This window comes from Notolepis coatsorum (genome assembly GCF_963971535.1).
Source record: "Notolepis coatsorum genome assembly, chromosome: 20".
NCBI lineage: Eukaryota > Metazoa > Chordata > Actinopteri > Aulopiformes > Paralepididae > Notolepis > Notolepis coatsorum.
Genome location: NC_140184.1, coordinates 41,630,267 through 41,642,836, shown reverse-complemented (window position 1 = coordinate 41,642,836; position 12,570 = coordinate 41,630,267). Strand labels below are relative to the sequence as shown.

Genomic DNA, 12,570 nt, shown 5'->3' with positions numbered 1-12,570 from the left:
TAGGCATTCGTGCATCTATAAAAAACAGTGTACAGGGACAAATCAAAGTCCATACATGTATAAGCACCGTATAGGCAGGCACACATATGGCAGGCACAAATATACATAATCCTAAATAACACATAATCACAATCAGGACAGTCAGCAAGCATACGGGGGCTGGGCAACTGTATACACCTGCATATAACCCGGATAACTCTGTATGATAGCATGTACAATAATGCTGTTGATACCATGTGTGTGTGTGTACAGGGACGTTGGAACTTTAAAATCGGCAGGGGGTGCAGCCTTTCTGAGATTATTTTTTATTTTTTTTACCTGCATTGCTATTCCTAGCACTATTTGGGCAACTTTACACAATTCCTGTGAGTCTATTGAAGACATCTGTAAGGTTAAAAAAAAAAAAATGCATTGTTTTATATTTCTAATAAAGTACTCAAAACCATCATTTTTCAGCCTCAGGATTTCAGGATGTTATGGCCTGGCTCCGCCCATAAGCACTTTGAGACAGATTTTGACAGTCAGCCCACACAGTCTGCGACTGGTATATAGAGAGAGAGAGACAGAGAGACAGACACAGAGAGAGACAGAGAGAGAGAGCGAGAGAGAGCCCCGGACTCAGCGGGACTGAGAATGAAACACGCAGACGCTGGCTCTCTCCTCTCTCTCTCTCTCTCTCTCTCTCTCCCTCTCCCTCCCTCTCAGCGGGACTGAGAATGAAACACGCAGACGCGGGCTCTCTCCTCTCTCCCTCTCTCTCCCTCTCTCTCCCTCTCAGCGGGACTGAGAATGAAACATGCAGACGCGGGCTCTCTCCTCTCTCCTTCCTCCCTCCCTCTCTCTCTCTCCCTCTCAGCGGGACTGAGAATGAAACACGCAGACGTGGGCTCTCTCCTCTCTCCCTCCCTCCCTTTCTCTCTCTCCCTCTCTCTCTCTCTCCCTCTCTATCTCTCTCCCTCGCAGAGTGCATGCAGAGGTGTCGGGTTTTACTCCGCCTCGCAGTTTGAGGAAGTGGTTTCCACTCGCTGTGTGGGCTGTCCACTTACCCAGCGCCCACTGACGTCAGCATGCGCCTCAAATCAGAACGACCTAATTAAATCAAGCAGGAAATGGTCTGAGCTGAATGAGAGCAATGCGCCAATATGGTATTTAGACACAAAAACACATTGATACTAACTCCTATTACTATAATACAATGCTAGAGACTGAAAAATGACATTTATAATGCATGTCACCTTTAAATGAAAATGACGTGAGAGGGAGACGTACATTGTTCAGAACAGCTTTGAAATAGCCTACTATACATGAATTCTAATGTCTTTTTTTAAATCAAAATGACAACGTGGCAGGGAGGCGAGTGAGAGGAATGTTCGTTGTTTAGAATGGCTTTGAAATAAGTTATTTCTAATGACCCTTTAACACCTTGGCTGCCGGAAAACGCCTAAACACGTCATTCCCGGCCATGCTCAAGTTGCCGAAGACGCTTTACAGCATCTTTGATATCAATATTTCAAAAATCTGGGACCGGATTCATATTTCCCCTCCGCTGGCCTGAGATCCACCAGGAGGACCCACTGAGCTCTCTGGCGGTTCAGGAGCGCCATCTGGTGGCCGATCGGCGCAATCGCTTAACAGGAAGTGCCGTAGAGGTTGTGCTGGTCGGCCGTATTACTTCCGGGCACTCGATATAGGTCCCGGGACTCGATCTCGACACACTACATAGCGATCGATTGCCAATAACTCGATAAACAACATGATTTGGACGTATATACCATTATACAAGCTGGAGATGGACCGGGTAAATCGACATCCCATAATGGTAAAATGTCTACTCTACGATGATCGCCCAACGGCGCGCGGAGACTGGGGTGAGTTTTAGCGTGTAAAGTTACCGTCTTCGATACTAACTGCTATTATCAACATTTGACCCACATTAGATGATTGGTATAACGCTGCCCACGGAATTATAAACGCCCCCTAGCCCATCCGGTCAACATCAGATGACGTGTAGTAACTTCTAGAAGTACGTCTAGTTGGAATTTTTTATATCGCGCTGATTGCCATAAAACTGTATTGCATCATCAATATAATGTATTTGGGGCTATAGATCACGTTCTGGAGAAAGCTGCAGAAAGAGATGAAAACATACTTATACGATTAGACCATACTTTACTATGAATATGTGAATGAAAAAGTTTAACGTTGCTACACAATGAACAATACATATAGGACTTTGAATGGGCCCTAATAATGGCAATGTAGCAATAGAATTTAAAAAGTTATAGCCCTGCAAAGAAGGGGACTTTCTCTATAGACAAATAGAGCCGGCAACCTACGGTTGATAATGAATTTAACCCATGGCAGCCAAAGTGTTAACTGAAAATGACGTGAAACGTGAGGCAAACGAGAAGAACGTAATAATTGTTTTATTTAGACTTTTCAAGCCTACATTAGCTACATTTTACATACAAGCCTGTCTCCTTTAACACTTTGACGACCGGCGCCCCGCGCGGATTTAGGCCTCAGAGGACAGCAGAAAATAAACAAACCGATGTACTTTCAACAAGCTTTATATATAATTTATAGTATTGCTATCTGTCCATTCTCATTGTCACTTGAGTGCATAAACCGTGCCTTCATAATGGCTTAAACAAAATAAAAATCCATCGGTTGGTTGTCATTTTATAGCGTCGTGAATATAAGGTATAACACACTTTTCGTCTAGGCTTTTTTCCCGGGAGCTGGATAATAGGCTAAACGTTGGCGCAGTTATATCAAACGCCATTTCTGCTGTATATATACGAATGAAATAAAACAAACTGCGTAGCATCCGGACTATTACAGAGCATCTATGGATGAAATGGGGGCGGCGGGGAACGCCGATTACTATTATTGATCTGCAATACAGTGTGCGTTCAATATAGCATTTTCATTGACCAATCACGTGACGTTACGTTATAAAACAATGTCCAATCCAGCTGTAATTTGGGGTAATATTATCCTACCGTCAGGCCATGTGATCGCCGGCAGCATTTCCTCACCACTCATCGGATTCTGGTAGATCGATATGCACATTGGCTAATCATAAATCCCATTATTCCACGCTGAAAAAAACGCTTGCCAAACTAATCCAAGATGGAGGATGTTCTGCTGGGATCAAGGAACTATGATCCACCCACAGAATTGTACTTTAAAAAAAATATTATTCACAATGATACTGCAGTGGAGCGATGGCGCCCCTAAGCGGGTTTGGCCGGTACTGCATGTTTCAAAAATCAAATATCTGAAAAGATGCTGGTAGTGGATCGGGTACCTAAGAAGCGCTATAAATATGGAATAAAACAATAACAACTCGTCACGTATATACTCGTGGCTCTGGTCCACATCGCGCTTTTTCAAAACACGTATATATACGTGGACGGACGCCATAGTGTTAAAAAGGCACTCTGGCTCTCGGACAACAACTTTTTCTTAACAGCTGACCTACACACACCGCACACAATGCTGTCATGTTCAGCAATGTAATCTAGCCACTGGAACTCTTTGAACCAGGCGGCCTTACAGTAGCAAGTGAAGCTCTCCCCAGAGCATTTTCGGGCAGGAAATACATAATTCTCAAGTGGTCTGAATGACACTATCATCTGCATTGATTTTAGTAGCCTCACTAGATTGAAGAGGAGGAGAGGAAGGAATCGTAGTGGCTAGCTGCTACTGCTGCTGCGGTCGGTCTGGTCTACTAGCACAGATCGGGGAACAGTTGACTCTTCAATACCTGAACCTGTCGTCTCGGTCTCTCTCTGACATTTATCAGATTTAGTGGGACCGGGGGGACGTTTAGAAAATAAATCAAATATGGGGCGGCTACGTGGTGCAGTGGGCAAGGCGCTCAGCACAAATACTGGAGACGCTGGGTTCGCCTGTTCGAGCCCAGCGCTCCACATTGCTTTCAGTTTAGCTGGTCGTCCGTACTAATACACATTGGCAGTATTAGGGGGTGGGAAACTGATGGGTGGGGATCGGGCGTTGTGGACAGCGACTCCTACAGGTCGGTTGGTGCGCCTGCGCAGTAGAATCAGGAAGCGATGGGGGCGGCGCCCCTACAAAGCGCAGACCCCTGACGCTGAAAGATCGCGCCGTGCAGGTGAAAAGATGCGACTGCTGTTACCTCGAGTATCGGAGGGGACTCGTGCTATGTATGACTTAGTCCACATTGCAGCCGGCTTGTGGGAGGCAAGAAACAGCGTTCGAGACAGGGGAGGGTTGAATTGGATGATACGAAATTGGGATGGGAGAAAAATAGAAAATGTGAGAAAAAGTGGATAAAAAAAAGAAAAAAAATCAAATATTTTCCTGTCTGACTAGCTCAAATCGACTGACATAGGCTAGCTAGATTGCGCAAGCCTATGATCTAGCTCATAGAGAGAGCTATATCATAGCTAGCGCAAGCCAAGGGCATGCGTAAAAATTACGGCAGGGGAGGGGCGGGAGTTGAGCCCCCTTGAAAGAGCGCAGAGGAGCCTCTGAAAGCAATAATAACAGATATGGTTTAAGTTTGTTGTTTCACCTGTCACACGAAAATCTACTCTGCTGCAATCTTGTCAGTTGTACATGTATGATTGTGTACAGTGTAATGGTTAAGTGCTTTGAGCAGGAGAAACTTATAATGTTACAGAATATAAAGACGGTTTTGTGCAGTAACTGAAGCTGCCACTAGGGCTGTCGCCCCCCCCCCCCCCCCCTTCTAACGTCTCTGTCTGTACATGCCTGCATATAATCCTTTTTACATATCTGTAGATACTATATCTATATCTGTACATATCCCTTACCTACTCTTACTAGTTACGATGCTGGCCAGTAAGACTTACTATCATAGTGTCTTTATACCTGTATCACTGTACATATGTGACCAGGCACAGAGTTTACGGTCTTGAGACATCTTCAAAACTTAAAGAAAATGCTTCATAACATGATGTGAAAGTACAGGTTCATACCTTCAAAATAAGCCAGAGAAATAATGCAGGAGAGCAGCCATGTGGCTTTGTATGCGAGAGACAGTCTTACAGTTTAACTTTGAGTTAATAACTGGCTAATTTTCCTCAGACTGGAGGAGCCAGACTCCTGTTAACAGAAGAATTACGACCCACATGAGAGGTCTGTAGGTTGTTACGGTAACATTAACAGAATGTTGTCTTTAGCTAAAGTGCTCACAGCTTAATGTGGAGTCCTACAGATCTGATGCTAGGTATTTTTGCACAAAAACATATCTAATCGCAGGGGACTCATTCTGCATTGAAAGTAGAGCAGCTCCTTTCAGTGCCATAATGAGGGATGCCATCTAAGCAGAATCAACTATCAGGGGAAGGGAGTCTTCTACAGGGAATGAGTCTATAGACTGAGACTTAAATACTGCACCTTATTCTCCATCTCCTCCACTCTTAGAGCGAGCTGCTGCTCCAGCTCCTCCACCTTCTTCCTCAGCAGAACGATCTTTCCCCGGCTGGCCTGGTCACTTCCCTCTGCTGCCCCCTACACACACCACCAGAACACTTGAAAGCTGTGGTCACCAACCCATCAATAACAAGTCCCTGAAGCACTCTTAGTACATTCCATTATCAAGATACAGTGTGATATGATAAACAGCCAATGATGTTGTTGTTTGACTTTAGGCCAGCATTACACAAGCAACATTTACATGCAACTTGGGTACATGCAACCGAGTTGTGTTGGAATTGCATAATATAACACACCCATGCAACTAACGAGAAACTTGTCTGTAACTTGAATATTACATCCACTGTAACTAAATTGCTTGCATAGTTGCCAATGTAACCATATGCATAGTTTATTTATAGGCACAAATTGTCCCTACCAAAATAATTGCAGAGTGAAAACTGTAGTTTTAGTATTATAATTAACATCATGGTCTTGCGAAACTTTTTTTGGTTCTTTTTGGACCCAATTTGCTATCAATTTGTATCCAGCAAGTGCACATGTAGGCCAAATGCATCAGTTCAGGAGGTTAATTAAAGAAACAGTCATCAGGATCTGAGTCAAGTCCTAAACCTAAACCTATGCCCCCGAGTGTAACACAGGCCTTAAGCCTCTTAATCCTCCAGTCCAAAGACATAGGACTACAAACAGCAGGACAATCAAAGAAGAGAGCTGCCATGTGGTTTTGTCCTCGACAGTCAACACATCTGTATCCGTGAACACTGTGAGAACATGTATCAAATAGGTCTTGAAAATGTTTGGCTACATTTTTGTTTAGCATGTCCCTATTTCTTGTTGTACCAATGTGGAAATTAATAAATAATTCAGATGAATGCATTTACCTTTTTACTGTGGGTGGGGGTGCTCTGGCCTCCATGCTGTTTCTTCAGTTCCTCCAGCTGGGAGGTCAGGGAGGTTACCTTGGCCTTGTTCTGGAGACGCAGCTTCGACAGCTTGGCCTCGCAGCCCTCCTTCTCTGTCTGAGACAGACATAAGTACACTATTCACCTTCGGTTCAAGATAACAACACTGAATACATATTTAATAACACGTCCGTTTGACCACATTTGTGCCATTGTGAATTTTAACAGGAAACTGAGCTTGCAAGAGATGTCACAGCATGAGCTGAACTACTGAAGACATCAATAGGACTGTCCTCTCTTAGTTGATTAGTCAATTTATCAGTTGGTTTGATCTTAGTCTTTTTTAAGCGTTTTTCCCCCCTGCTGAATGAGTAATTTCATGAAAGATTATCATAGTTGGGGGCCTTAGGGATATTTTCGTGCAAATTTGTGCAAAAGCACCAAATTTGGCCCAGATATAGCCCAGAGTATTCTCAATTGATTCAGCCAGGGCGCCCGAGCCGGCGACCCCCGGGGCCACCCTGGTGGCCAAATCAATATGGCTGCTGTCCGAAAAAGGTCTTGGCTATAACTTTTTAACCAAATTAACTACAAATACAAACTTGGTGTCTATTTTATGTATTTTGACTATTAGAAACACATTGGAATGCTTATCTTTACAATTGGGTGTGTCTTGACCCCTAATTTGCATATTTCCAAGATGGCGACGACCCGAAAGTGAGTTTTACCAGAACTTTTGTTTTTTCTGTCTATAAAAGTGAATTTCTATATAACATATAATTATGTCAGAATCCGAATCAGACACGTTGATTGCCAGGCAATATTTATAATGTCAAATAAACCTAAACAACAATTGGTTGTCTCTCCTACGGGAGACTGCAATTCGAAACTGGCCCCTGTAAATGTCCTAACCCAACCCCCTCCAATGTACAGTAAATTACCTAGTATGGTTGTCATATTCCAATGTACAATTTTGCTTGTACAGTTGTACAGTGTTCCCCCCCCCCCCCCCCCCCCAACCTCCTCCAATGTACAGTTTTTACGTCAAATGTATATACTCTCTTTTCTGGACTCTTTTTGTATCACAAACAGTACTGTATTTGCAAATCTGGTATGTCATAAATGTATAGATGTAGCAGTACTGTCTATCTGTATGTCATATATGTCCTGATGAATTGAAAATGGGGGACCCTGATGTAAACAAGACGAAAGTCTTTCTCTGGTCTGCATCCCCTTAACAAGTGGGTGTATTGTACCCATTCTGCAATCTGTTAATAAAGTTTTCAATCAATCAATCAATCAGGCGTAACAACAACAAAGGCGAAAACATGACAGAACAACAATAAATACTGCACAATACACAAACAATACATACCCTAGATTAGCGCAAAATGACAATCCACATACCATTACCACATCAAGGTGCTCAGATACCATCACCATCCGAGGGGATGAGGTGAAGACATAAATTCCTTGGGGTACACCTGAACAATAAACTGGACTGGTCGGACCACACAGAGGCCCTCTACATGAAGGGACAGAGCAGGCTCATACACCCCCCACCCCCGACACTTAACTAACCGCCTCGGCCAGTCCTTCATACCAGCGGCCATCAGGCTCCACAACAGTGGGCAGGGACTGCTGCCAGACATCCAGCTACTAGGAACTTCCATCACTGAGTGTGTCTGACTCCCACCCAAAAGGACAATATATGTGACATACGGACATACCTTATGCATACTGCACCATATGTGTATACTGTACACTTCATCAGAGCATATATTTAAAAAAAATTGCATTTAGCATTTTTTGATTATATATTCCAGGGGTGGCCAACCAGTCAGAGACTAAGAGCCACAAAAATTACTGTGGTACCACAAAGAGCCACACCATATACCAGCGTTTCTCAACCTTTTTTTTCAGTCACGGCACCCTTCATGTGTTTATAGGTCTCACCCTCTGGCCTCTGACTTTTTTATTTGGGCCTCACAGTGTTAAAAGTACCCTGTGAGACCCACGGTTGCAAAATTACAAAATCACTTTTAGCCATTTAAAAAAATAATGTTTATAGGGCGGTCAGGTGGCGTAGCGGAGATTGCGCTTGTCACCAACGCAGCAGATGCTGGGTTCGAGCCCAGCTCTCGGCGTTGCTACCAGCTTGGCTGGTCGTTCATACGAATACAATTGGCAGTATTAGGGGGTGGGAAGCTGGTGGGTGGGAATCTGGCGTTGTGGACAGCGACGCCTACAGGTCAGGTCTCGGCGCTTGCTCAGCGGGGGCAGGACTTGGTGGAGATAGCGTGCCCTCCCACGCGTTACACTTCACCAATGAGAGTCCTCGCTGCCAAGTGAAAAGACGTCACTGGCAGTCGCCACACGTATCGGAGGAAGCGCGCGGCCGGCTTCGGGACGCCCTTGTACTCACTCGTAGGAGAACATGCATACAGCAGCCAGGTAGGGGAGGGGGGGGGGGGGGGGGGATTGGCACAGCGACTAAATTGGGACAGGGAGAAAAACAGAAAATTGGAGAAAGAGAAATAAAAAAAATATAAAATTTTAAAAGAATGTTTATTTAAAAAAATGTAAGCACATGTAGGCCTATAGTCAATTGGTCCTGTTGTTCAGCCTCACAATGCTATTTGATAGTAAATGTGTTTATATGTCCCACCCTCTGGCCTCTGAAGTTGCTAATGTCTTTTTAATTTGGGCCTCACAGGACCCGAGATATACAGTAAAAGTGTATATTTTCAGCATTACGTTTGTTTACCAATTATTTTAACTGTTATTAGTGAAATATAAGATTATAGAAATCTCAGGGGTATGAGTCGGAAACCGGCGCATATTGACAGGAGGAAGTGGCAGAGCCAAAAGTAAGTGTAGTCTTTTGAAGGAAGAGACTCAGGGCTTTCGAATTTCGAAAAACTACCCTACCCAGCTCACACCAGCCCCTGTCAATCATCTGACTTCTGGATTTACTTTTTTATTTCTCTTATTTTTGGGGATTATCTCCCACAAACCTGAACGTTATTGCCATAAAACAGAATGCAGTTAGTTTCTCTACCTTTCTGTGAACGTCTTGCAAAAAACGGTGTTGCAATACGATGAAAAATGGTGGAGAAATTTACATTATAAAAAAGATGGCAGAATTCAGTAATGTATCTACAAAACCTTCTGTTTAATAATCTTCCCTTTATTCATTTGCTTAGATTTTTCAGGTCTGGTCAATTTTAGCATGGTGTTATTCACAGTCAAAGATAATAAAAAAAATTAATAGAATTGATATTCTCCTTTGGTTCATTACAATTTACTCAAGCCTAGTAACAGACACACTATTTCTGACACTGATCTATTATGTCCCTAGATTCAGATCCCAAGAACATGCCAATGGACCATTTAAAAAATAATTTAAATGTTTATTCTATGTCCTTATGGAATGAGTGACATATTTTTTATATATATTGTTTTTATGGATGGAAGAGCCGCACATTGACGGGCAAAGAGCCACATGCGGCTCGCGAGCCGCGGGTTGGCCACCCCTGATATATTCGATTAGATATTAGGTTATATATTGTAACTAGGGATGCACCGAATGGGAAATTCTTGGCCGAAACCGATACCGAAAATAGAAAACAGTTGGCCGAAAACCGAAAGGCCGAAAATGATTCATAGAATAGATTTTTTTTTTACCAATGTTGTGGAACATTAAGATTATGGAAAAATATATGATTATGGCAAAACTTAACTTAAATAATAAATAATCACTATTATGGGTCCATAAAACATTTATTCAGCACTTCTGAATGCATACAGTACATTAATTCCATCTTTTCTCTGGCTGCGCAGCGGATATCTGTGCTCTACTGAGCGCACCTTTCTAGTCCCCAGCTGAATGTGCTCGCTTGACTCGGCACAGTAGACGCGCGACAGACAGACGGCGTCAATGTGAGAAACACAATCCCCCCCCCCCTCTCGCTCTGAATATATAGGATATAAAACCATGTTAAAGACGCATTTATTGGACGCGTTGCGCGCAGAGTTTACATAGAAACAGTGCGACTCCCGACAGCGCGACATCATCACAACAACACGCGTTAGGTTACAGGTTGTTTCTGTTTCGGTGACATATTTTCGGTGAAAAAACTCTTTCGGTCAAAAGCCGAAAGGCCATTTTTGGCCATTTTCGGCTGAAAGTTTTCGGCCACCGAAATTTCGGTGCATCCCTAATTGTAACTAGGGATGTCCCGATCCGATCACGTGATCGGAGATCGGGGCCGATCACGTGATTTTCAGAAGATCGGAATCGGGGAAAAGATATCGGGATTTTTTTTAAGAATTTATTTATAAAAAGAAATAAAGAAATACTAGACTAGTTCATAGTCTAGAATTATTCTGCACTAAGCGAATTTTATATTTTAATAAGTGAAAAAAATAAGCTATATATCCATGTTGGATATAATGGATATACTGTTAAAAAAGCCATATCCATGTTGGATATAATGGATAGTTGGATACTGTTAAATAAAAAAACAACCAGCTTGCTTTTTTTCTTGATTGCATTTTTTCTTTACTTTTTTCTTAATGCATTGCCGAAAGATCGGATCGGGAAAAATCGGTATCGGCAGATACTCAAAATCACATGATCGGGAGCAAAAAAATGCGATCGGGACATCCCTAATTGTAACTATATTTATTGTAGGGAAAATATAACTGAGAGGGCATACATACCCTCATCTTGCACCGTGTTGCCCATTTGCACATGTCCAAAGTTAATTATTTTGTTTACACTGCCTTTTTTATTTTTATTTTTTTACTTCTCCACTCTACTATAATTCTATGACCTATACCATGTCTTCTACTACCTGTACCCCCCCCCCCTTCCCCATGCTGCTATGATGTCTGCATTTCCCCAAGTGGATCAATAAAGGAATATCTTATCTTATATCGACTGCATTCCAAAGAGAGAGGAGAGCTCAGACCTATAGCATTTTAACACCTTGGCAGTCAGGTGTGAACAATAGCTCTCGTGTCCACCCATATGCAATCGGGATCAGTTCTGTTTTATGTGCATTAAGCATTATGCCTCTGTGTGATTCCTTTGCAGTGGACCTTGACTTGTGAATGACTGAGCTAAACCAGGCCAATGACTGACAGTGATAAGACAACCATTCCACCTACAAGTACTTGAGGATTAAATGTTAGGTGACCATGTCAGATGACCATGTAAGCCTTGCTCTATCTAATAAATCAATCTAATAAACGTCTTTAGGTAACATACAAATCCTATTTGGCAAAGCCACTGCTCACCATTAGGCAGAGAAGGGCATGATCAGACACTTGTCATATCAAACTCACAACACTGGAGAAGTGCAATGGATAAGTCCTGAGTCCACAGAAAAAGCTAGCAATTCTTGTACCCAAAAGTTGACCGACTGCCGACATCAATTTAAGGAACACGCCAACTTTTGTGGAAATTTGCTTATTTGCCATCTACCCTGGAGTTAGACAAGCAGATACATACCCTTTTCTTCTCTGTGCATGCATTAGGCGTCGGGAACACCCTCACCGTTAGCCTAGCTTAGCGGCATTCACTGGAAGTAGGTTCCTCCATGTAGCCTAGTTCCTAACAGTCACAAAATAAACTCCAAATAAAACTCCAAAACTTTCCAGTAAACATGTTGTGACCCATGTATTTACCACGTGGAGAAATAAAATGTTTAAATGAGACATTTTCGTTTTCTATGCAGATACATACTCTGAACAGCACAGTGTGCTATTTACTATTTACATGAATCAGATTGTTTCATCACTGAAAGATTGTCAGGCCCATTTATATGGGGATGACACAATTGTGACTCTATTCACCTGGCAATGGAGAACCTGCCTCAAAAAAGCCCTTATTGATCTCAAATTGATTCTAAATGCAAATAAAACTAAATTCATTGTTCACTATTTATAGAACAATAGTGGGTCAACTCTCCAGTAGACCTGCATGCTTGGAACATCCGCCCTAAGGTGTATAGAATGTGTGACGGAAGTCCATGATGGCTCAATGCCCTTTTAAAGACACCACAGTATGTTGGCATTTCCATTATTTTAGTCAGAAGACCTGTGAACCAAAACATGTCTCATACTTCCTGCGGTCAGTACGGTCTTTACTGTGTCATGTAGTCTCCCCGAAATGTCCTTTCAGAGTTATTGCTGTCAGAGCAGCTCAAAC

General features: G+C 42.7%; 1 protein-coding gene across 1 annotated transcript in view; it reads right to left on the bottom strand.

Annotated features, from left to right (window-relative positions):
- The window catches only part of LOC311246928 (uncharacterized protein), a 139,983-nt gene that overhangs the window by 83,450 nt on the left and 43,963 nt on the right, over window positions 1–12,570 (bottom strand). Inside the window, exons 4-5 of the mRNA XM_084337183.1 lie at window positions 6,333–6,470; window positions 5,413–5,526 (exon numbers count right to left, since the gene is read on the bottom strand). Of these exons, the coding sequence (XP_084193309.1) occupies window positions 5,413–5,526; window positions 6,333–6,470 (252 nt within the window). The remainder of the gene's footprint in view (window positions 1–5,412; window positions 5,527–6,332; window positions 6,471–12,570) is intronic.